Below are 26154 nucleotides of genomic sequence, written 5' to 3' on the forward strand. Positions count from 1 at the left end.
ATATTTGCGAGGCCGTGCTCTCCAGCTTTGCAGCAGGGTCCTTCCTGTCTGTCACCAAAGGAAGAATCTCAGCATGAGTGGTACAGTCACTCTATCCAGTATATCCATCCTCACCAACGCCACTGGACACAACAACACTGCATGTCTTGATGACACATCGGTTTAGGTTGCCAAAGCACCCTCAAGTCCATGTGGGAATACAGTTTGATCACAATCACCTTCATGCATTCTCCACTCACACGGTCACACCATTACGTGACAAGGCCCTTAGGGAACAACAACCCTATAGGGAAAACCCTGGTAACTTCCTCCTCCATTGTGCCCAAGTCATTGAGCCCTCGGGCATGGCCTCCTTCTTGGACGCTGATATGACGTAATGAGGCACATTATGATGTCAATTTTCCCTTCATTGTCAATGGCGTTTACAAAACAAACATTGAACTAAAGACAGACATTAAACCTGTGTATAGGAGGGGCTGGTGTCCCTCAAAAACTAATGTATCTGTAAACTGCAGCGGTTATAGACTAGCTGGTAGTAAGATGACCTGAGACCATAGTCCATAAGGTGGTTCTCCATTGGTATGGTATCTGCACCTAATTCTATCAGCACATATGTGGAATACCAGGTGGAGGAGGAAAGAACCTCCGCACCTGATATCGCTCTCAACCTGGGACACTGCAGATGCAGAGCATTTAAGGTCAAGTAGCCACGGGACAGACCTCCATGAGGTGAGGTGACCACCGCTCCGGTGGCACCGAAAATCCAGACTATGAATGAGCCTTAAACCGGTTCTAGGGTGGTGCCTGGTGTGCCAATCATAATGGACATCTGACACCTGACATTAAGGTCTGGGTCAGTCTCTGGAAGTGGGAGCCCACCTTTAACAATGTACTTTCCTGAAGAGGGGGTTCAGGAATCTGGACCACCCTATTTAACTCTATGGGGGACCACCACCACATCATAGAGTTATACACACCACCTACACAGTGGTGGTCTCTGTTCTGGAATCTGGAGAGCGTCGAAGAAGAAAGCACTTCCGATTTCCTTTCGGCTGGCTCGCGCCCCGCTCCGCCATGATGAAGTCCTCCTGAACAAAAAAAAAGAAGAAAAAAAAAAGAAGAGAAAAAAAAGGAAGATAGAGACGAGGTTGAAAATGGACAACCCACCGGAGTGACAGATGAAACGCAACGACAACGCCACTGTAATGACAGCGCACAGTGGAACACGGGGCGGACGAGTGGAAATACATGGTCCGGTTTTCCATTGAAAAGCATCTCTCCGGGTCCCCGGCAGCCAGCCAGGGCTCGCCGCTGATGCGCTAGCATTGTTGCAGCTAACCCGAGCTAATAACTCGCCACTGGGTTGCGCTGGGAAGACGGCTAGCCGCGTTAGCCACACAGATACATCAGTCAGTCAGGCAGTCGGCTGGCTGGCTAGCAAGCTAGCTGGCCGTGCGTGTGTGCGGTTTAATTGACTGACATAATATCACCGATGCTAACGTCGTGCTAACGCGCTAGCCAAAGCCCAGTCAGTGCATTGTGTGAACGACAGAATGATGGAGAGGACTTTGAGTAAAACCGATGACAGCCAGAATGGTGTGGCCCGAGCGTGTTGAATAGGCACCGGCGGCCGGAGAGGAAAGGAGACGGAAGAGAGACTGATATTTTACACCCAGGCCAGTGTAGCTAGCTCACCAGCTAGCTACAGTGGATCCCAAAAGTCACGGTAAGACAGACATCATGAGTGAACAGTCAGAACGCCACAAATCATGACATCTGATTCCAATGGGGTTTGGTCAACGTTTGCCTGCTAATAATGGGATCCATCTGTTAACGTGGACGCCGGCCGTCTCGCTTGTTGTTGATTTTTTTTTGCATTATTATTTTGTATATTATGGGCTTGTTGGCCTGCATTTTGAACGGGTGACTGCCTGTCCCAGCCAAGCCTTATAGTTGTTGCCTTGTGTATAGAATACATGTCTGCATTTCTTTGACATAACCTAATTGAGCAGCCATGTGCAAACCCGTCTAGCTTGCTTGTTGAGGTGTATATTGTACACAGTGCACACACTACTTAGGATGTCCATGGTCAGAAAATAACTAACCACTAACGCAGTTGGACACCTTGTTAGCCATTAATTAGGATATATGAGCGTGCATAATATAGTTCCTGTGCACCAGTCTCGTTGGATTACATTACTGTCTGGACTCTGGATAGAGCCTTTTGGACGAGTCCTCGTGCATGTGAGTGACAATCTGGGAATGTGCACATCACCAGACAGTGAGTGTTGCCTTCTGCATTTGAGCAGCTTCTCTTACTAAAAGGGAAGTGCATACTTCCTCACTGAAATTGCACAATGTCCCGAGCAAGGTAGCTGCAAAATGTCAAATTCAGTCAATCAGTTCAAGTGGATTTGGGGATCTTGCCAAAAAAGTGAGCAGCAATGTGTTTTATGGTACAAATGTTCTGTGATGTGATCAGCAATGTGTTTTATGATACAAATGTTCTGTAATTTGACTAAGAGATAAGTAATATGTAGGTTCTAATCGACAAGTTACTTGTCAAGTAGAACCAACAGTTTACTTATCTCTCTCATAGTCAAATTACGGGACCATCAAGTATACTTTGTCATCATCATAATTTGAATTCGGAACAGTGGTTATGGAACAATGTTGTCTCGCAGGGAAGGAGGCCTTGTTAGTAGTTGTTAACCTTTTTTGTCACCTGCTAAAATGGTTGCTGCATTTTAGAATTGGTCAGCCACTATTGGCCATTATTTTATATGGTAAATGGTGCATATTTATAGCGCCTGGCTTTATCCAAGGTGCTTTTGTTTACATAGATTGTGCATTACATTCACCCATTCACACACACATTCATACACCGATGGCAGCGGAAACCATGCAAGGCACATCACACCAGCACATCAGGAGCAATTAGGGGTTCAGTCAGTGTCTTGCTCAAGGGCACTTCGACACTAAAGGCTCATTCATAGTCTGGATTTTCGGTGGTGGGGTGACCACCGGAGCTGAAATAACGTTGAGCGGTGGTGAGTAAAAACAGAGAAGGGCTGGGCCTGGGGCGGTGGATTGCTCTTCACCGCGGCTCGTGATGTCATGTTGTAGTTCGGTGGTCACCTCACCACCGAAAATCCAGACTATGAATGAGCCTTAACTCTATCTGCCACATTACTTTTTAGAGTGGAAAAGTCAACTTCCATGCAGTGTTTGGTTATCTATAAGAGTGGCTGCAATTGGTTGATTAGGCTCCCAGTACAGCAGATGCACCATCCTACTGCACCATCACAGTGCAAGTGGCAGGACTGACCAGTTCTCCCTGCGTCAATCCATGTGGGCTATTTTGAAATACAGGATTTGCATCTCTTCCAGTATACTCCCAGTTGTTTATAGCATGGTTCTGCAAGAGGCTAGCCGTCTGAGAGGGTCTGTCTTAGCCTAAGATTTAAACTCTCGTAGATGTATTTATCAATTCTGAATTTCTGACATTTTCAATCTACGAGAGTCTAAGGGCTCTCGCCCCATGGTGGTGAGCGTGGCACCCCGTGCCTCAGAATAGCTCGGAACATGTACAAATGCTAAATCTAAGGTGCTTACCCTGCTGCCCCAACTGTTCGCTTTCTTTGCGCAAAGTGTTTGAAGACTCAGAGACAGAACAGATTAAAACACGGACCTCCGGGTTTCAAATGCTTACAAAGAAAGCAAACAGTTGGGGCAGCAGTGCAAGCACCTTAGATTTGTACATGTTCAGAGCTATTCTGAGGCGCAGGGTGCCGTACTCACCACCATGGGGTGAGAGCCCTTAGAAGGCTTAGACTCTCGTAAAATGTCTGTCAGAATTAAATACATCTATGAGAGTCTAAATCTTAGGCTAGGTCTGTCTCACTCTCTCTCTTTTTCTATCTCTATCTCTATCTCTCTCTCTGTCTCTCTCTCTCTCTGTCTCTCTCTCTCTGTCTCTCTAAAACCGCTTGACCAATCAGTGCCAAACTTTGTACGCATGCTGCCAGTAGTCCACAGAACCACCTCCACAAAAACAGTTTCACACGGTTTATACATTTTTGAAATATTTAATAATGGAAGCCAATGCGGGCGGCTGTGATCGATCACACTGAAACCTTGCCAAAATGTTGGAGTCATGCATCATATAGATGACGCACGTCACATCAGAGATGACTGATGTCACAGGCTGGTCACACATTAACACCCACATTAGCCATGCCATTTCTATGTGGAGCCACTATTTCCTAGTTTGTCTACACATTATGAAGCATAGTACATGTTTTGTTTTTTAGCCACCCAAAGGAAATACAACTTCCCTCAGTCCCTGGCTGCATTTAATATTCTCAGTAATTTCTAATTACGGTCGGGCACCCCCCGAGCGTCAAAAATGCCCGATTATCGGCTAGTGTAAGGCAAGGCCACCTTTATTCTATTTGTGACATTTACCATCTAGAAGTCCTTTGATCAACCCTGATCAATGAGATGCCTTATATAGAGTATATTATTGTTCATAGTTGGATTAGTTGCCCACTGCTCATGATTTGCAGTCAAACCATTGGCGACCCTGCCCAGATGGGGGGAAATTATGGGCCTGCTGCATTTGCTGAGAGCACTGTAGATTTACCTTGTTTTGTTCTTTGGCGATCATACTGATGTGGACTGGTGCTTTTCAAAGACGTCTTTCTACTGGATATCCTTTCTTATACATTCTTAGATTATTATTATCTTTCTATGCATAATTGCATATGCTGCACAGCATCTGCACATAGACATGCTCCTGATATAGATGACTTGGTTAATACTAAGCTGTGTGTGCGTGACAGTGTGTGTGTGCAAGTTAGTACATGTGAGACAATGTAGTACCTGTCAGTGTTGTTTTTGGCAGCAAATTTCTATTCTAGTTTTAGTCAGTCTCTTGAATAGTTTTCATTTAGTTTTAGTCACATTTTAGTCACCCGGAATGTTTTAGTGTTAGTCTAGTTTCAGTCGACTAAATATCATAAGATTTTAGTCGACTAAATCTACAGATGATTTAGTCGACAAAAATGCATTTGGCGGGCCTTGATGCCGTCGTAATGGCTGTTTTTACACCTGCTGAAAATAGCCGATCTACAAGCTCACAGCGCGTTGCGCTGCGACGCGTTGTGAGCTTGTAGATCGGCTATTTTCAGCATGCAACCCATTGTAAAACGACATACTTGATCTCGTGTCCACTAGTCCCTTCCTAACATTTTAGTCTAGTTTTTATCTGTTGACGAAATTGTCAGTATATTTAGTCTTAGTTTTAGTCATCGTAGCTTAGTTTTCATTTAGTTTCCATTGAGTTTTCGTCAGTGAAAAAAAGGTAGTCGACGAACATTTTTCGTCTTAGTTTTAGTCGACAAAAACAACACTGGTACCTGTAGGCTATGTTACCAGCATGAATGTCTATAATCCTTCCAAATAGCAGCCTGTAACCCACTGTGTATCCCATTTCCCCCCTCAAACGGCCCCAGGCGCTGGCCATGCCGTCGAGTGCCGTGCGGGCTGGGAGCCTGAAGGACCCGGAGGTGGCGGAGCTTTTCTTCAGGGACGACCCAGAGAAGCTCTTCACAGACCTGCGAGAGATAGGCCATGGCAGCTTCGGAGCAGTGTACTTCGTAAGTCACACTTAACACGCTTTGTTCAGATTAGGATTCTTCACTATTATAAATTATTCTTTATTCTACATAAGTGAGATAAAAAAATTATGCGAAGCAAAATCTATCATGATTCTGGAATCCTTGATGTCTCGGCAATGATCACAGGATCTACTGAATGTGAAGGTAGCCTACTGGGGGAAGCCACACTATGTGTGTCATACGCTCAATAAGTCAGTTTTACATTCAATAGATCCTTTGATCTTTTGTTGCCACATGTAATTTCTTGGGGTCTAGTAGGACTATAGTAAATAATAAAAAAATAAATTGCTATAAAATTTGGTAAAAAAATACATATTTAGCCCCATGCTCGAATGCCCCGCCCCACTGTCAAAAACAGCTAAAATCCCTAAAACGAAAGAAAGCAGCAAATAAAATCAACACTCATCTTTTACTTTCTCTAATAACAACCTAAAACATGAACCTTGGTTGAAAAAAAAAAAGTTGTCCTTTAAGCTTTACATTCTTAAAACTAACAAATGAACATCATATTTTCAGTTAGTTAAGTTTAAGCAATTAGGTTTAGTATACAGAATTGTGTATTTCTGCTCCAGCAGAAATACTTTTGTTGATGATAAGTATATCTTAACATTCATTCATTATGTTAAATATAAAGAAAATAGTAGAACCTGCGCACTCCTATGCTTCACTGATAAATGTATTGACTTTTTTTTTTGCCTAGGCTCTTCGTCACGTCAAAGATGAAGAGCACAGGCTCGAAACATTGTCAATAAATATTTTTGGAGAAGATCTTCTCTTATGATCATTCCCTTATACAGCAGCCGACGAGTGATGTGGACATTCTTTCAGTAATTATGATAATAAATGTTAAATAGTTAATTTATAAGAGTATTGGTGCATGCCCGGCTGTTTCAGTACATGCTGTAACAGTCTGCAAAAGCTCTATTGAAGAGAGATTTTGTCAGACAATTTGTGCATGTTGCCCCAACATTAGTAGGCATTTATTGCAATTGTACTGTATTAGGAAAGGTGTGCTCAGATGTGCATGTGCTATTGAGTTCATGCAATATATCTACATTATTGTTAACAGTTTTATTACACCATATATGATTTGTAGATGATATATGGGCCTGTGGAGAGCCAGGGTGCTCATACACGTTCCTTCCTTATTGCCTGATGTTTGTTTTTTGCTTTTCCCCACATCATTTAATAACATTGTGAGAAATGTAATGACGATTCAATGCATATTGCTCAGCTTATACATTATAAGAATGTAATACTAGAACTGATGTTGAAATGCAGTTAGCTGTGACAGAACAGAACAAGTGATGGCATGTGTGCTTGTTTTCTTCAGCCGCACAAAGGTGTGACTTTTCTAGTATTGCAATAAATTGTGCAACACGGGATGTCACCTGACCAATCTTGAGTAATTGTTCACTGGGTGAAGCTTTCTTTCTGTGGTGGGTAAACAGTATGGCCATCATTGCCTGAAAACAAATGCCGTTCAGTAGTGAGGGCACTTGATTGAGACGTACAGAATGTGTTTAAAGCCGGCCAGCATCAAGTGGGGGATGGAAAAGCAAGGTACAGCAGTAGTATGCCTGAGGGATGCATTTGGTAGGAAAGAGTGATGCACATCATTTAGCCATAATAATGATAATAAGGACCCAGGTTCAATCAAAGAGCTAGTCAGCGTAGCATTAAAGGTGGCAAGGCAGTTGAAAAGATTAAAACAAAAGCGTGATGGTGATCGGCAAAGGACAAGTGGCTCATGGTGGATGAAAAGCCTTGTTCAGTGAAGGGTGAACAAGTAACGTTAGGGATGAGTGAAGAGAGTGGAAGGACAGAGGCTCAGCAAAAGAGGTCAGTTTATCTTGTAGTGAACCAGCGTTGCGGTGCGATGGGTCTCAGCTGGTGAAACACACAGCTCCCCCCTTTAAGGAGGCAGTGGCAAGGTGATACTTGTCAAATCTTAGAAAATGATGATGCGACTGTAGTGATCCATTATGAGGTTGACTGGTTGTTAAGTTCAAGGTAAAGCTTCCTTGTAAATGTTCATAAAATTGTGCAATTTTGTTTATTATTGCAAGTTAAATGTTTTGCTGGACAGACAGACGGATAAATAAATAAATGATTCATCGTGGATGAAAGGGTAATAATGGCACTGACAATGCTGTGGTCCCTTTTTTAGTCTTTTCAATTCCTGGTTTGCTGCCACAGCATCATCGCTCATGCAGTGTGTTCTCTCTCTATTATCTCTCTCTTTATCTTTTGTTCACAAGGTGGGGCAGCTTTATTGTTATGATGTTGGTATTTGTTCCAACAATATTTTGTGGATGTGATCATCTTGAAGATCAAATTATAAAAATATATTTTAACCCATTTGCTTCCACTTCAGGCCCATGACATCCGCACCAATGAGGTGGTGGCTATCAAGAAGATGTCCTATAGCGGCAAGCAGTCCAATGAGGTAGGAGCTGGCAGTGCTCAAATACACACTGTTTTTGAGCCAGATTTGGGCTCAGTTTCTCTGTCGCTTGTGGGCACTCATCAATATTCATGCCCCTCTCATGTTCCAGAAATGGCAGGATATCATCAAGGAAGTGAAGTTCCTCCAGAAACTGCGCCATCCCAACACTGTTGAGTACCGTGGCTGCTACCTGAGAGAGCACACAGCATGGGTGAGTGTGTGTGTGTGTGTGTGTGTGTACATTAAACGTACTGTATATGCACTCATGTTGAGTTCCCTAATATAGCTCAGTTTGTTAATGCAGTCTTTCTCTTTCTCCTAGTTGGTGATGGAGTACTGTTTGGGCTCAGCCTCTGATCTCCTGGAAGGTAAGTGAGAAAATCTCTTGCACATTGCTTGTGTATTTATTGCACATTGCTCTATTGCACGAAGATTTAGCATTAAAGTTCATGGAGGCTGTAGTTGTGTTTTTTCATCATGAAAAAACACCCATCATGCGCCTGCACAGGAGTAGAGCTGCATGTGTACAACATACACCCCTCTCCGGTACTTAACAGTAACACATAGACTAAAGGTGGCCTTACACTAGCCGATTTATTTTAATCTGAAATCTGATAGCACCACACACTACAGGATAATCGGAGCGGGGCAGAGCAAATATCAAACATTCTTGATGTTGATCGGGCCGATCCCGATCGCGCTTTGAGCGCGGCCCCGAGCAGATCGATTGAGTCGGGCACCCCCCGAGCGTCAAACAATGCCCGATTATCGGCTAGTGTAAGGCCACCTTTAATTTCTTCTGGGGGGAACCCTGAATTACAGATTAATTACTAATTAATCTGTGACTGTCTTCTTCTAAGTAATTAATGGAAGACTCCGTGACACGGAAGACTCTTTGTGCGAAAGTGGAAATCCTACCGCTTGAACTTTTCGTTTGTCCCAGCCTCCATTCCAGGGGTGGAAGGCTCTAACAGAGACGACTGTTTGTTCAGGCGTCTGTATGGTGCAATCACAGTCCCCTCTGGTTAGCAAACAACTAGTCACACAGATTCATGGTAGCCTGTAGATGTGTTATTTTTGGCATGCAAACAATGTTTTACTATGGAGTATAAATGTGTGTTTACTTAAACATGCAACATTTAGTTGCTTTGATATTGACATACTATGTGGCTATTGACATTTTGAAGGATTCTGGCTTTACAGGGAGTCTTTGTTCAAGCAAACTTATGAAACCACAGTTACATGGAGACTGAAAGTACATAAGCATAACTATTGTAGGTCATTCATTGTTTCATTCATTTATTTTGGCCTAACATGAGCATGTAAAGTTTGAATAGAAGAAGCCCTAGTATTGACTTACTGTAGGTTTGGGACTCCACATGTCATGTTATTTAGCTCGGATGCATAGTTTCCAATGGAGACAAAGCATTCCCTGTCTCTTCAAGATGAGATTTGAACCAAATTAGGACCGTGCCAGGAAGTCTAAGACAGTTTTTCAGCCTGTCTAGATGGCAGTATTATATGGCCTACCGTGTCAATCGTACCACTAAGATCTAGTAACGCTATTCTTATTGAGTCCATTTTCGAGCATTTTCTATTATTTTGTGGAAGAATGGGAGATAATACATTCTGAACAGAACCAGTATATTTTACTAGGGCCTTCAACTACAGTACTTTTATAACAAACGGAAGGCAATTGACCTTTTTACCAATAAAATAATATTAAAGGAACTGTTAACTGGTTAATACTGTATGTGTACAGACAGTGACTTTAAACACGTAATGTTGTTTACTCTGTTGGCAGGTATCAATACACTTTTAGACATGTTTGTGCCAGCGTGGGCGATTATCTTGATCGCCTCTTGTCTTGATTGTTTAAACATGGCGTCATGGGCCGCTATGCTCGATAAAAGGCTTGATAAGGCCAAAGCTTATTGATAACGGGTACTCAATAAGCTTGTTTTCGGAATTTGTTGGGTATCGGTTATCGAGCTCCATCCCTAGTCTTTATAGGTGTCAAAGTGAGTTTGGAGTTGTATTTCTCATAATTTGCAGCACAGAGTTCAGGCAGGGATACTTAAGGCCCATTTCTTTGTCTCTACCCTCATGCAGTCCACAAGAAACCCCTCCAGGAAGTGGAAATAGCTGCCATCGTCCATGGTGCATTGCAGGGTTTGGTGTATCTACACTCTCACAACATGATTCACAGGTAAGTCCTTCTCTACCTAGTACCTACTGCACCTTCATCCCCCTACACATACATTCAGACTAGGGCTGCTGCTATTGCATATTTTCTTAACGATTATCCTATCGATGAACGTTTTGATCAATAGAATAATCGAGATGCTTTTTTTAAAGTAAAAAAATCACACCCGTATGAAGTGAGGGGCACTGATATATTAAAGTCTAACTCATGTTGATTAGGTGATGTAATGGTGATGTAAAACAGACGGTGCAAACAAACATTAAACATACCAAAGAATCAATTACCCATTTTCAGCATACCTTTACAGTCACACAATTGTGTTAGGGAAAATGGCAGATCTACAAGCTCACTGATAAAGCTTATGCAATGGTGTTGGTGATTTCATGCTGTGCAGTAACCCACTTTTATTGCATCTCACCTTGCTCTCCTGCCTTTGTCTCCTCTCTCCACCCACTTTACTGTTCACCCATCTCTCCATCTCTCTTTATTCATCTTCCTGTCTTCCTCCATCTTTTAATTTTCTACGTCCATCTAACTCTCTCACTCAACATTCCTTTTTACACTTTCTCCCTCTCAGGGATGTGAAAGCTGGGAACATCTTGCTGACTGAGCCAGGCCAGGTGAAACTGGGGGACTTTGGCTCCGCTTCCATCGTTGCCCCTGCCAACTCCTTTGTGGGCACGCCATACTGGTGAGATCTTAGAAGTCACAGCGCAGCATATTCTTTGAATAATCAAAGACGTTTTAGCCAGAACAGTAGAATTTTCAAATTGGATTTTGGTCAGTCATGCACATCCCATTTTAGAGTCTTACAGGTAGAACACTGGGAGTTGGTTAAGGTCTGACAATAGAACTTACCAACGACTATTAGACGATGGACATTCAGTTGACAGTAGCAGTGTCTAGTATTGACCATCATTGCTGGCCTTTTATAAACTTTACTTTATGGTTTTTGATTGACGTCGAAACAGTCTATTCCTCATGTTTTGTGGAAAGATGTAGTGTGCTAACTCAACATTTCAATTAGTAACTAATCGCTGTTGGGCGAAAAGCTTATATGTCCACAAACGGTTACTTTTGAGGAAATGGAAAAAAGAACCTGTGTTCCATTGTTGCAGTTACATTATTTTTTATTATGTCATCAGTTAAATATTTATAAAAACCCACAGACAGACTTTGAATCAGGTGTCACGCAAAGCAAAAAAATAGCAAACAATAGGCAATTTTTCAAGCTCAAAACGCATTGCTATGCGACACTATATGAGCCACGTATAAAATAGGCCTATGAAAAAACAAAAATTAAATATAGAGATCCAGTGGTTTCTGCCAGACAGCGACAAAATACAGGTTGGAGTGAGGTAGCAGAAGCTGTCCGTTCCTTTGATCCTCCCTGTGGGTCAAAATAAGGGAATGACGGGTTACTGAATGTGTGTATGCTGTCACTCCATGCAGGATGGCTCCCGAAGTGATCCTGGCGATGGATGAGGGCCAGTACGACGGGAAGGTGGATGTTTGGTCACTTGGCATTACCGCAATCGAGCTGGGTAAGACTTGGCTCTAGAACGGACCCTAAAGTAAATTTTCTCAGCCTCTTACTGTGCTCGTGTGCTCGGTAAGGCTGTCCCAGAGTCTTCGGAGGTTCGGACAATCGCTCGTTACGTTGGCACTCAAATCTTAATTAATATTTGTGTGTCAAATAGGCAACAAGCACGTGGCATTCTGCGTGGCACAACAAATCTGGGTGCTCATTTGACAAATGTAAATAAGAGCCGGAGGTGCCCAGTGCTAAAAGTATCTCCTTGGCTCGTGCTGCGTGCATATTAACTAATTTAGATCGTAGGACATGTGGAAACGTCATAGCTAATCCAACCGATGGATTGTGAGGACGTGTACACACGTCCTAGCGCATTTTCATTGATATCAAACAGGGGGTTTGGCCTCTCCTTCTGCACCATACTCCTTGCTGTTTGTGCATGCGCGTTGCAGCGGCCATATCTGCGCGGCACCCCGAGCTGTTATTTTGAAAGAAATCCCGGCGCTGATTGTGTTTTAATAAATGCGCCTCAAATAAATATGTAATAAGAGCAAATGATATAGGCTGATAATAATTTCAATTATCAAATTGACGCGTTGTGATGTGAAACTAAACTTCATCCTTTTTTTACCGATAGACTATGCCCCCCAAAGGATATATAATTAATTGCACCTTGGTTAAAAGCACTCGGAAGAACCTTCGGTGCTCGAAGATTATTCATTTTTATTTCATTAAAACGATAGTTTGGACGTCCGCTCGAAAATCCCTGCCGAAGCTGGAATCCTAAAAACAGGGTACAGCCTTAGTGCTCGGTGTGTGTTCTGTTGATGCTCCCTTTTTTACCCCTCTTCTGTTTTTACTCACTCTCTCTCTTGCTCTTTCTTTTACTCTGCCTTTCTGTAGCGGAGAGGAAACCACCTTTGTTCAACATGAATGCTATGAGTGCCTTATACCACATTGCCCAGAATGAAAGCCCTGTATTGCAGTCCAATCACTGGTCAGTAATCTGAATTCATTAATTTGTGAACATAACTGTGGTTTGTTGTAATCTAATCAAACATTTTTAAGGTGGGCAGAAATTCCCTGCAAAAAGTGCAGATATTAAAATGCTTTAAAATGTTGCCTATTGGTAGTTACCAATGTTCACATACAATGATGTGTCAAATCAGTGTTCATTTTTAAGAACAACATAATGGTCTAAAATGATTTTAAATAATGCATATATCATGTATTTCCTTCGTTTAATATACTATATCTTGCGCTTTCCAGGTCCGATTATTTCCGTAATTTTGTGGACTCCTGTCTGCAGAAGATTCACCAAGACAGACCTACCTCTGACGTGCTGCTGAAGGTCTCTTGAACCATACATTTTCTTTCTACCACACAAGAAAGCACAAAGCAAATTTATTCACAATCTCTAATATTTTCTTCAGAAATTATATTTAACATCTTACATGATAAATACTGAAACATATTTCTTGTGTCCAAAGTCTCACGAGGACTAAAGCTTTAAAAGGCATATTTTCCATGAGCCATTGGTTCTTGTAGATTTTCATGTCAAACATCCTTAACCCATTTAGGCCTGACATCGAAATTAAAAAAAGTTTTCTGTGTCAGTGGTTCTCAAACAGTTTCATGTCAAGGACCCCCAAAAATATATGTAATTGGTCGCCGACCCCCATCTGAAAATATGTTGTTCCAGGGACCCCCCCCCCCCCCCCCCCATGTTGTTCCAGGGACCCCCCCCCCCCCCCCAGAAGCAAAGATATGAGTTAAAACGTTCACTCTGAAAGAATACATATTCAAGGGCGTGACGTCAGGGCGTGACGTCAGGGCGTGACGTCAGGGCGTGACCTCCGGGCGTGACCTCCGGGCGTGACCTCCGGGCGTGACGCCCGGAGGTCAAAAGCAAAGATTTGAGTTAAAATTTTCACGATTTTTCAAAAATAGCAGACCTACAAGCTCGTAGCGCGCCACTCGGTGGCGCACTATGAGCTTGTAGATCTGCTATTTTTCAATAGCATAATTATAACATAATGTTTAAAACACCAAAAGGGGTTCCCGCCCAAAATGGGTTAACACCTAATAACCTTAAAAGTTTTATGTTGTCCACAATGCAACTTTTGTACAATTGGGTTGGCTGTATGTTGTCTCCCGGCTCTTCTATTAAGACATTTTGGATTGTGTCAAAGGTCCTGTATCACCTAGACGCAGGATATGACACAAAGTTTGACTTGACGGTCAAGATTTGATTTATTCCCTGAGCAAGCGGGCAGGCTCTGTTAGCTCAATGGTAAAAATGTCACAACCGGGTTAAAATCCGGGGTAATGGAGGAAAGTTACATATACTTTAGTGCAGTTTTAAAGTGGAAACAATCTCCCCAAAACCTCTCTGACCATCTCAACTACAACCCCACTTTCCACTACGCAGCACCATTTCCTATGCAGAGAGCGTCCCGTGACGGCGGTGATGGACCTGATCGCACGCACCAAGGATGCTGTCCGCGAGCTGGACAACCTGCAGTACCGCAAGATGAAGAAGATCCTCTTCCATGAGGCTCTCAACGGGCCTGCGCCTGAGGGAGGGGAGGAAGAGGAGGTGAGAGAGGGGGGAGGCTATTAGAAGGTGTGGTGTGACGTAGGGAAGGGAGGAGGGAGTGTTTGAGGAGGCATAAGGGACTGCGACAAGAATAAAAAAGAAAATGTGGCTATGTGACACATTGTGAGCTTGTAGATCGGCTATATTTGGTGTGCGGCACTCGCACACAACTTGGTACAAATCTAGCTTAATCTCACAAAAATAGCCCATGTATACGCTCGCAACTCGTCACATCAATCCAATTTAGATCTTGAACACCTATACGTTGTTATACCTTTCAAGCCGGCAACACCTCTGTTTGTAGTTGTTGCTATATATATATACAGTATATATAGCAACATAAAATTCTTAACCTTTTTTGAATACGTTTTTAAAAAATCAGAAAACGTAGGTCAGGATTTAGAAAATGGCCTCAGGTCTAAATGTATAATATCTGATATTCCTTTTTATTGTCTTCGCTTGCACACTGTCTTTGTAAAGCTGTTGGCTTAGCAAAAAATCTCAGTGCTTTGTTCCTACAGGGCCTCTGAGGATAGAATCAGACTCCAACCAAAATTTGAAGAAAAATCCCTACTAGTCTTTTTTGCCTTTAGAGAAAGTAGCATATATAGTTTATACAGTGAGGGACAGTGCTTGCATCCATCCTGTCTTTGTATTGTGTCTCTTGGTACATCGTGTGAACTCTGGTGTCCTTCCTCTACGTACAAAAGGCTTTGTTCCACTCAGAATCGGAATCAGAATTTGCTGTTGGCCGCTGCCTCAAAAAAGGAAATGAAGGAATTCAGGGAATGCCAGGCTTTGAATGCCTTTAATCATTAGTAGTAGAGAGAGTACACTCCTGGTTGAATGTTAGGATATTCATCATTACTCACTGACTTTTTGTAGAAAAGGTATTTTATAACTGTCTACTTAGGACGATGATGAAATGAAATAATTACTATATTTACCCAGGGTATCTGGGCTAAGCTCAAGAACTTGTTTCCAGCCAGGCCCTGCTCATAGAACATTTCATCGTAGTGGTTCAATGCCTTGTTCAAGGGCACTTCAGCGGTGGTAATTTTAACGTGTCGGACCGCTGATTCGAACTGGCGACCTTCCGGTATCAAGACCGCTCCGCAATCCGTTCGGCCACGTATGTGAGCACATTTACAGTACATGCTTATCCAAAAACATCCTATGAAATGCAAAGAGAAAACGGGCAGGGCACAAAAGTACAACTTAACAAAACAAATGGACTCACTAAAATCTCCCCTGCTTTATTTTGCTTCCCTCCCCCTCACCCCCCAAGGATGTGGAGCAATACATGCTGCGTACGGGCACTGTCAACAGTATGGAGAGCTCCCATTCGCTGCCTTCCATGTCGATCAGCGCGAGCTCACAGAGTAGCTCGGTCAACAGCCTGGCGGATGGCTCGGACGACAGCTGTGAGATGGCCATGATGCAAGAGGGGGAGCACACTGTCACCTCCAACAGCTCTGTCCTGCACAAGCCCCTGGTCAGTCCAAACAATTCAATTCAAAGGGCTTTATTGGCATGAGAAAACATACGTTTACATTGCCAAAGCAAAAGTGGAACAATCCAATCAAAACAAAATGTGAAAATTGAAAGTCAGAATGTCCAATAAGTCCATTTCTATGTACCGAGGTCACTCGATGCAGATACTGCAGGAATAGAGCGTCGCAGTCCCGCCCCTACCATGGACCAGGAAATGAATCCCAATGCATTTTTCCCATAGACATTTCAAAAAGTATTTATTTAAAGACGGTTACGTGTTCGGCCCAATTTTTTTTTTGTTGTCATGATTTGTCACGACTCGAGTTGGCTTTGTCCGCGGCGTAAACGTCTTTAAATAAATACTTTCTGAAAGGTCTATGAGGAAAATGAACGGAGAATCATTTCCTCGTCCATGGTAGGGGGCGGGACTGCGACGCTCTATACACACAATGATTAGTAGTCTTTTGTGGTGGTTGCGTTCCATTTGATTCTTCTCCTATCACAGCAGCTCAAGAATCTTGCTGCTGTTTCCAAAGAGAGTATGGGGGGTACTGTATGTGTTTAAGATGTGAAGGAACTATGCCAACCTGATATGGTCTGCTCATATGTAGTTCCCTAACCACTCATTGGCACAGTTTGGCATAGACCTTCAGTTTGACACAGCCTGTTTTTAGAAGCACAGAAGTTAACCTCTTTAAGCCCTATACTTAATGTTTGAAATCTTATCAATAATAAAATGACATGCCCAAAATAGCCATGATGTAAGCTGTTCCAATGGATGCTCACCAGCAGCATGCACACTCCAAACAAAAACTTAGGTTAACTTATGCTTTGTCCCTGATTGTGTTGCTCACCAAAAATACAGATTTACAGGAGAAACACATTGTGTATTTTACTTCACATCAATCTACTATTTTTAGCCAGCATCAAAGTATACATTTATTAAATACACCAACGATAGAGTGCATAACTATAAGACTGATTAACATTATAAAATACAGGGAAAAGAGTGGGTGCTTTCTTTGACATGAAAGGGAGGTTGGAAGAGACCAGACCAGAATATAGGTATATCATACAACCCTCATGTCAGTCAAGTTAAACTTTAACTCATGACTTTGCAAGAACCTGACACCGTCTCTGTCTGCATTCCATTCTTGGTTCTCCCGTCATCCACAGAGCCATGACAACATCTATGACGACCCCTACCAGCCAGAGGTGGAGGTGGAGCCCTCACGCGCAGGGATTGGTGATGTTGGTGGTGGTGGAGGAGGAGGAGGAGGAGGAGGTGGAGGAGGGGAAAGGGAAAGAGAAAGAGGTGGGGGCAGGCGCCGGCGAGGCAGGGACCACTTTGCCACAATCAGGACGGCCTCGTTGGTCACCCGACAGATCCAGGAACACGAGCAGGGTTCGGCCCTGCGGGAGCAGATGTCCGGGTAAGAACCCATAACTTTTGAAAGGTTAGGGTTGTTTCTGCTTCACCAAGACGGGATACAAGGGGTCCAGAGAGGGGCTTTGGGGGGAAACGGCACAGGTCCACTAGGCTGGAATCAAACTCAGGACTTTGCTGTTATCCTGGTTGAGCCACTAGGGAGAGTGAGACCCCTTCCCGGCTAACTAGTCAAAAATGATACAAAAAGTATCCCTTCATGCAAAATTACTAACATAAGCTATACCATACATGAAAATAGCAAAATTAAGAATGTTGGCTTAAAAAAAAGTACATGCCAGAGTGGCTTGTTAGTCTCTGTAATTTGCCAGCCAAAGAGGAAATCTACATTCCATTGGCGGCTGGCTGGTGTTCATTTAGTTTCCTGCATAATAAATAGGAAACGTTTCTATGAAATTGTAATTGGCACCTCTCAGCGTTTTCACACTTCTTTGACAGGAAACCTTTGACCATCCATGTCCTCACAGGTACAAGCGCATGCGACGACAGCACCAGAAGCAGCTGATGGGTCTGGAGAACAAACTGAAGTCTGAGATGGACGAGCATCAGCTCAGGCTGGACAAGGAGCTGGAGAACCAGAGGAACAACTTCTCAGGGGAGGGAGACAAACTGTCCAAGAAACACCAGGCCATCCTGGAAAAAGAGGTATGTGATGTGGGGTAGGGCTGGGTGATATCACTTCACTTTGCCTCGATAATGATTAATAAAATAAAATAAAAGATCAGCCCTAGTTGTCTGAAGTATGTGCATGTATGATCAGCTATGTTTGCTATTTTTGTATACCACCATTGTACAACGAAGTAGAACACAGGCTTAAGTGGTTAATCAGCCTAATCGATTGAAATACATTTATTTTAATGTTTTTGTGCAGATTCTAAGTAATTTGATTCATCTACATGAGCAAGATTAAGTCTGTTATTGTTTTTAAATATCGGTTTTGACATATTTTCGGTTAATTGCCCAGCGGTAACGTGAGGTTTAACAAGGGACCGGCAGGTCAGTGCGGTCCGAGCTGGAAAAGAGGTGAGCAGAAGGGGCTTGACAGAGGGATGAACTAGGACTGAGCTCCACACACACACACACACACACACACACACACAACTCCTGTTAACTGATGATAATTAATTGTATGATTTTGCTCTCATTGCCCCTTTTTCCCGCTGTTTACACTGTACTGATCCCAGATAAGCGTAAACTTTGCCTGTGTCCAGACAAAAGCAGCCTTGGCTGAGGAAAAGAAATTCCAGCAACACATCCTGGCCCAGCAGAAGAAAGAGTTGACCAGCTTGCTGGAGTCCCAGAAACGACAGTATCGTCAACGCAAGGAGCAGCTGAAAGAGGTGCAGGTCTACAGCCTGTCGAGTGTCGACTGTCACCACTGTTTCTATCACATTGAATGCTTTTTAGAGATTGTTTCTTCCCTAATTTAAATGTGGTTCCAGCAGGGCATAAAACATCGTGTATTTATAAAAGAACAAAACATACAGTAATGTCCCTCGGCTCAATCTTTAACCGGAGTCCGCTGCGAGAAGAACTATATCCATTATGGTATGCATTCTCACTCGGTGAACCAACCTGCCCCCATTTCTTGCAGTTGGACTAGCTCTAAGCTAGGGGCGAAAGGCTTAATCGAATAAAGAAGTTTAATAATTTGAACATTTATAATGTGCTATTAACATCTTGCCCAGAAGGTGAATGATTGTCTTAGTTCCATGTCGTAAAATGAAAAGCTTTGTTTTTCACTCCAACCGTGTTCTCTTGAAACTTGTCCTCCAATCCAGGAGCTGAATGAGAACCAGTCGACGCCCAAGCGGGAGAAGCAGGAGTGGCTGGTACACCAGAAGGAGTGTCTCCAGCAGCTGCAGGCATGGATTGAAGTTCTCAGTCGCCACGACTGATTTCAGTCATTTGGATTCCATAGCATGCCACACACCGAAAATAGCAGAATCTACAAGCTCACACAACACGTGTGTAGAGCTTGTAGATTCTGCTATTTTCGCTTATTGGTTATATTAAGATTAAAAGAGTATTTGAAGTTTAGAAGCATCTTCCGTAAACATGGATAGTCATGAATGGCAAAGTTTTAAGCCTCAAGCTGTGATTTCGATTTCGAAGGTTTAGAAACATCATAAACGTCATTACATTTTCAGTCATGAGATTTTATGTTGCTTTATTCCGTGTGCAGGCGGAGGAGGAGGCCGGCCTCCTGCGGAGGCAGCGCCAGTACTATGAGCTGCAGTGTCGCCAGTACAAGAGGAAGATGCTGCTCGCCCGCCACAACCTGGAACAGGACCTGCTCCGAGAGGTACACTTACAGGCCTTTGGTGGAAATAGTGTTCCAAGGTTTTACTTTGAAGTAAAAGTATCAATGCTGCAATGAAGAAATACCCTGTTACAAGTCAAAGTCCAGTAATCAAGTAAAAGTACTGGCAATAGCCAAAGTTTAAATAGGGCTGAAGTGGTTAATGTATGTTTTGTAATAATAGTACAATATTTGTTTCTGAGATGTATCACGACGTGTTGTGAGCTTGTAGATTGGTTGTTTGATAGTCAAAGGATATAGAAGTTGTTAAGCTTTGATCCTAGAACTTTCGTTATAAGATCCCGTTCGTCAGGGCATAGTCTCAGAAACTACAGCGCACATGGGGAATTGCCACTGACCTAACATGTATAGTACCCAGGTGCTGACGATACACAATTATTGTCAGTACGTTTTTGTTCTTCACAACTCAACATAACATTATTTCTCTCTCCACTCCCTCTGCTGCCTTCATTCTCTTATCTTCTCTCCTCCTCCCACCCTCTTCCCTTCAACCAGGACCTGAACAAGAAGCAGACCCTGAAGGACCTGGAGTGTGCCATGCTGCTGCGGCACCACGAGTCCACCCAGGAGCTGGAGTTCCGGCAGCTAGGCCTCGTGCAGCGCACGCGGGCCGACCTGATCCGCACGCAGCACCAGACGGAGCTCACCAACCAGATGGAGTACAACAAGCGGCGCGAGCAGGAGCTGCGGCAGAAGCACGCCGTGGAGGTCCGCCAGCAGCCCAAGAGCCTCAAAGTGAGTGAGAGCGACGCCTCCTCCACCCAGCAGAGCCAGGGGGAGGACGCCGACGTGGTGCTGGGAGGTAGTACCCAGGCTGGGGTCGAGGGGTCAGGAGAGGTAGAGGAGGGTGAGAAGCAAGGGGACGAGACGGGAAAATCCAAAGCGGAGAGTGTGAAGGCGGTCAGGGAGGTGAGACGAGATGTAGTTGAGGGTGAACTGGAAGAAGGAGCTGTGGAGGGAGGTGCAGAGGAAAGCAGGGATGAGGGAGGTGACGTGGTAGGAATAGAGGAGGTGATGGTAAGAGAGAAGGACGAGTCGGACGAGGTTGAAGGTGAAAGAAAGCCAGAAGGGGACAGAGAAGATGAGGAGCCGAACACAGCAGAGGGAGAGGTTAGGGAGGTAGAGGGAGTGCAGTGGGAGGATGAAGATGATGATGAGGATGATGATGATTACTATAAAGCTGAAATAGACACCACTGATGATGATGATGAGGAAGAGGGCAGGGGCGTGGCCGACGGCTGCCCGTCCGACTTCGTCTCCTCCCTGGAGAGGAGGCGGCGGCATCTCTGTGGGCTCGACGAGCTCTCAGAGTTCTACTTCCCCGAGGTGCATGAGGAGCTGGAGCCCTCCGCTGTGTCCCCTTCCCGCACCCCTGCTCCTGACCCTATGCAGAGCTCCCCCCTCCCCTCTCTGTTCTCTCACACCCTCTGCCTCCTCCTCGCCATGTCGGCGGCAGCACAGCCCTCCAACCTCACCTTTCTTGCCCTCTCTGTCTTCCTTCTCTCCCTCCGCCGCAACCCCCCGCTCCCCTCTCTGTCCTCCCTGCTCCTCTCCGCCGAGCTGGCGCTCATGACCCTCTTCTTCTCGTACCTCTTCCTCCGCTCCTGCATCTCTCTCTCGCTGTCCACTTTCCTGTCGCTCAGTGTTTGGGCGTGTGGCTTCTTCAGCCTGGGCCTGTCCCTGAGCCTGGGGCTCTATTACGTCCCTGTTGTCCTGGTCTCGGTCTCCTTTCTCAGCTCGCCTTCCCTTTTCCTCTCCCTCTACCTGCTGGTGGTGCTTGTGGTGCGGCCGGCCCGCGACTTCTTCCAAAACGCCCCACGCAAGGTCAACCGCCTGTGCATGCGTTTCCTTTTCCGTCTTCCCCGCCCCCTGTTCGCCGTCTGCCAGTCGGTCCTTGGTGGCATAGCGGAGCGCAACCTCTACGAGATGTTCCCCAAAGCGGGCCGCAACTGGGGCGTGCGTCAGTCCCAAATCCCTGTGCCCCTCCGGAGCCTGCCCCTGGAGTACCAGGCCCAGCAGAGCAGTTGCTCTCCTCTAGCCAAGGGCTTGCTCTGGCTGAAGCGTTTCGTCAGGCGCCCCATAGGGGTCCTAGCTGACCTGGCTAATTCCGTGGTGCTGAAGCTAGCCAGCCGCGTGTTGAAAGAGCTGCCACCCGGCTGCCTGGTCAGACTGCGCACACTGGGCCTGTTGAGGGAGGAAAAACCGAGCAGGCTGCCACGCCTACTGCCCAGGGAGGTCAGGGAGCACAGGCTCCGGGAGAGGATTAGGAGGACAGAGAGGGAGATACAGAAGAGGGAAGAGAGGGAAAGGATGATGGAGGGCAGGTGGGAGTTTGAGCTGAGGCGAACCTCATCTGGGAGATTTGTGAGGGGGAAAGTTCGGCCGTGGAGATAGCGACAATGTGGTTACATTGAAAGAAAGCGAAAGTACTAGGGACTATTTGCTGGTGGTATGTGTGTTCATGCAAAATCCTGAGTGTTAATGGGTCCATTTTCGACACACTGACTCAAGTTAAATTAACACGTAAGATTTTACAGTGTGAATGTGTTCCATCTTCCATTATCTCATCATTGTCTTTTTCATTTTATTTTTATTCAGGTCCATGTGTTGTTATAATTTCTTTTGTTATTCCGACATCCACATCAGTCTTCATCGTTAAAGATTAGTGAACTAAGTAACATCGAATGCACACAATCTGTATTTAGGTGGATGTGTGTGCATCGGCTGAATGTGATTGGCTTTAGTTTTGAGTTCAGCCAGTTATATCATGCACAGTTGCACACAAGTCATGCTTGGGCTTTTTTATGGCTGCTGAATCACTGCGAACAGCCAGCAAATCACTGTCACTGTCTTACACCCAGTGAAGTTTAGTATCTTACACTATTGTGCTTTTTGTAAAAGTTTTCTTTTATATTCTCTGTTTTATTATTTCGATCTTAATTTGTAAGACAAATAGTTTTTTTTATGGTTATTGTGAAGGCCATGTCTGTGCAATCTGTGTTGTGTGTGTTAAGTGTTTTTTGGAGTCTTATGATTTCACAAAGTCTTGTTTTGTCGGTGCCTTTAATCAATGGCCTCTTAAAACAACGTTTACACGTTGTCCACATTGCTGAACACACAGCTGAAATTTCACTCCCAAAAAGCTGTATACTGTGAAAATAGGATACTTTACATAATACTAAAATCCTCCCTGAACACTAGCACAACAGTGTCTGCAAAAGTGCAATAAGCGATTGACCATGAGTAGAGATTTGGACGTCAATCGATATTTAGAGCTAACAACTGGAAGCGGTGTAGCTGAAGTCTTCTATACAGGACATGAACAATGAGACGGGGGGCCTTTTTAGTTATAGCCAAAGCATTCAAAGAAGTGTCCTTAGTGTAAGGTAGCCTACACCAAATATAATGCTCATTGTTTGATGTTAACATCATAGAAAACAATGATGGCTGTCGAGATTGTTAGTGTTATCTTACAGCCTATAGTTAAACAATATATTATTGCGATTTAAGCGATAATATTATAATGATTTACCATGTAAACATCTGTTATTTTGTTTTGTTTTATTGTTATATGCAAGTCTACTGCAGGTGTCTGCTTTGTTAGCTGGTTGCATGAGTGTTAATGCTCTGTTGTGAAGTGAAATATGTTCATCTCTTTATTCTTGAAAGTTGACATACATTAATCTAGTTTAGACTTGACTATAAAACTTATTTAATATTTGAATATTTCATGATCGCTAATATATCTGAAGCCATGCAGACAATCTTTTAGGACATGCCATACTAAATTAAGTCCCAAAGATTGGCAAAACTACTGAATGTGAACGTTTAGAGCAAGCAATTGATTATCCTATGAAGAAATTATAGAATAACCAGGCATCTAATTGTTTTTTGCACTGTCTCAGTAAAATGTTAAAGATTTAACAATAAGCCATCAGCATATTTCAAAGGCTTGGACCAAATATAATTTGAAGAAGCTAATAGTGGCTAGTAATTTTCATGGTATTATCTGATGAGAGAAGCATGTACCAAAATTGCATTATTGTGCACATGTAATTGAAGTGACCATGAGATAAAAAAGAAAATAGCAGCTTTAACCACATAGTGAGTCTTTGGAATGATCATAAATACTGCACACTTGACAGGGACCTAAGTACCAGAACGTAGATATCTGTCAGTGTGGTAGTGCTGCTGCTAAATATTTACTAGTTTCCCAGAAAATGGTGCCCTGCTTTATGCCACAGTCAGAGTGTCTACATTTGTCATAGGAGTGGACTTGAGCCATTGAAATGGAAATGATTAATTACCGAATGGAGGAACTAAAGATGAACTCTCTCTCGGCTGTATTTTGACCCAAAGAGAAAATGGGGCATTGCTTTCTGGGTGACCTGTATTCAAGAGTTGCCAAATACATAACCTCCTTAAAGAAAAGGAGATACTGTTCCACTCTGTGATTTTTAGGAGAAATATTTCTGAATCACACAAAGGTTTCACCCTTATGTTTGAATGTAACTTTTGATTTGGAATTGTTCTTCCATTGTCTTCCTATGAGTTATTTCCTGTTTGTCTACGTTTTGTATGTTTTTATGTTTGTAAGTGTTCTTTGTGCATGTGAGATTTCCACAGAGTTTTAGCACCTCGTTTTATATGATTATTTTATTTATGCAGTAAGGATAGGATCTTGTATGGCAGCCTTTTTTCCAATTTCATCCTCATGAAATTGGAGAGTGCACGAGTGTTTTACTGTATGGCTCCGTGCTCCAAAGTATAGAGAAATATTTTGTCATATTTTAAGATTTTTCTCCACACAGAAAAATAAATTATTTTGTGTTGAAATCATTGTCTTGTTTGTTTTTATGATTTTATTTAGCTACCTTGTCCTCATTTGTCACCATTTCCCTTTCCTAATTTGTTGTCAAATGTTATTTTTGTCCCAGATTTCATTGTCTTAATTTCTTCATTGCTTCCCCTGTCTCATAACTCATGCCTCATTACTTCCCTGTGTGCACTCTTAACATCACCAACTCCTGATGCCAGCAGCTTGTTACTTTGCGTTAGTAGTTTAATCATTCTGATTTCAGGTGCAAATTTAAGAAACTATGTTAGTGGCTTAGTCAGCTTGCATTCAGGTGCAGAATAATAATAATAAAGCTTTATTTCTATAGCACCTTTCAAAACAACGTTACAAAGTGCTTTACAAAAGGAAACAGCAAAAGTAAACGGCACACAGCAGGAAAAAAAACACAAACAATGCAAAGCAAATAATAATAATGCAGGCAATCAATTCCGTACAGAATAGTAGAAACGGGAAGCTATGGCAGAGTAAACAATCAATAGAACACAATCAGGAGAAATTAGAATGCATTAGAACAAGGACAATATGAGAAAAGGAATTCTTATGTCATTACAGAATCGTTAGAATAACATACATTTTAACCAACATTTTTAAATACATTGAGAAATTCTGCTTTAATAATTGCAGTTTAAAATGTAATGGTCAAAGATTCACAAGACCACAAAATATACCATATCCTCATTTCACTCACTGCCTGAACTATCTGAAATGTTAAAGCTTAATCTATACTTAATCATCATTGTGTCACTTGTCAATCTGATTCTTGTGAGCAATGAGTTCTTCCAACAGTCTTGGATGTACAATTGCACACAATTTTAAATGCATACAATTTCTATTATTTTTCTATTGTCAACTGTATCCTCTGTTCTGCATTCTTTCATTCCATTCTTACACGGTTCATGTTTTTCAGTTCAGTTCATCAGTCATTCTCTGTGTGCGACATGATTGTAGGAAGAAGTATAATTAGCCTGTTACATTGCCATGTTTTTAACAATGTGAGGAATCTAATATCCCGTCTCGTAAGTTTAAACCACACACCCCCATACTACACAACATTATTTGCAAAGGAGAAATGGATGATGAGAAATTACATCCAGAGGGGATTTAACATCCCTCTCGAAGGCGAAGCCATTATCTGTTACAATAACTATTGCCATTATCAGTATGTACTATTTTCCAAATCTTCCATTTGAAAGTACTGACTGACTTTGGCCCAAATTTATAGCTAAAGACATGGAGCCTCTACACTAACTACAATTATATAAACCTATACTAAACCATCCCTGGCAAATATTTGTTGAATTCATATGAACACATTGAGTTATTATTCCAGTTCTGAACACAGGTTTTTTTTCCCTTCCAGTTAATGGCCAGGAAATCATGGTTTTTTGAGCCTCAAAGACAAACATTGAGCTTGTGCTAGTTCAGCTCATGCTACACAAACTGATGCGCTTCAGCAAAGTTGGGTCCGTCTCTCTTTTCTCTCCCCTAGTCCAAAGAACTGCAGATCAAGCGCCAGTTCCAGGACACCTGCAAAATCCAAACGCGCCAGTACAAGGCCCTGCG

General features: G+C 43.2%; 1 protein-coding gene across 2 annotated transcripts; it reads left to right on the forward strand.

Moving 5' to 3' along the window:
* The first annotated feature begins 872 nt into the window (after positions 1-872).
* On the forward strand, positions 873-24569 carry taok2b (TAO kinase 2b). 2 transcript variants are annotated; one of them, XM_079492666.1, is made up of 18 exons: positions 873-1726; positions 5517-5660; positions 8059-8130; positions 8240-8341; positions 8453-8498; positions 10243-10339; positions 10914-11027; positions 11789-11880; positions 12774-12867; positions 13140-13221; positions 14302-14469; positions 15758-15964; positions 17140-17396; positions 17878-18055; positions 18622-18750; positions 19192-19275; positions 19596-19715; positions 20229-24569. In XM_079492666.1, exons 2-18 carry the CDS (start codon positions 5526-5528, stop codon positions 22125-22127), a joined length of 3876 nt encoding a protein of 1291 aa, XP_079348792.1. In that variant the 5' UTR covers positions 873-1726; positions 5517-5525; the 3' UTR covers positions 22128-24569. The 2 variants fall into 2 exon arrangements, with proteins under 2 accessions (XP_079348792.1, XP_079348791.1); XM_079492665.1 differs by having other exon boundaries at positions 874-1726; positions 18595-18750.
* The last annotated feature ends 1585 nt before the right edge of the window (positions 24570-26154 follow it).

This window comes from Electrona antarctica (genome assembly GCF_951216825.1).
Source record: "Electrona antarctica genome assembly, chromosome: 22".
Taxonomy (NCBI): domain Eukaryota; kingdom Metazoa; phylum Chordata; class Actinopteri; order Myctophiformes; family Myctophidae; genus Electrona; species Electrona antarctica.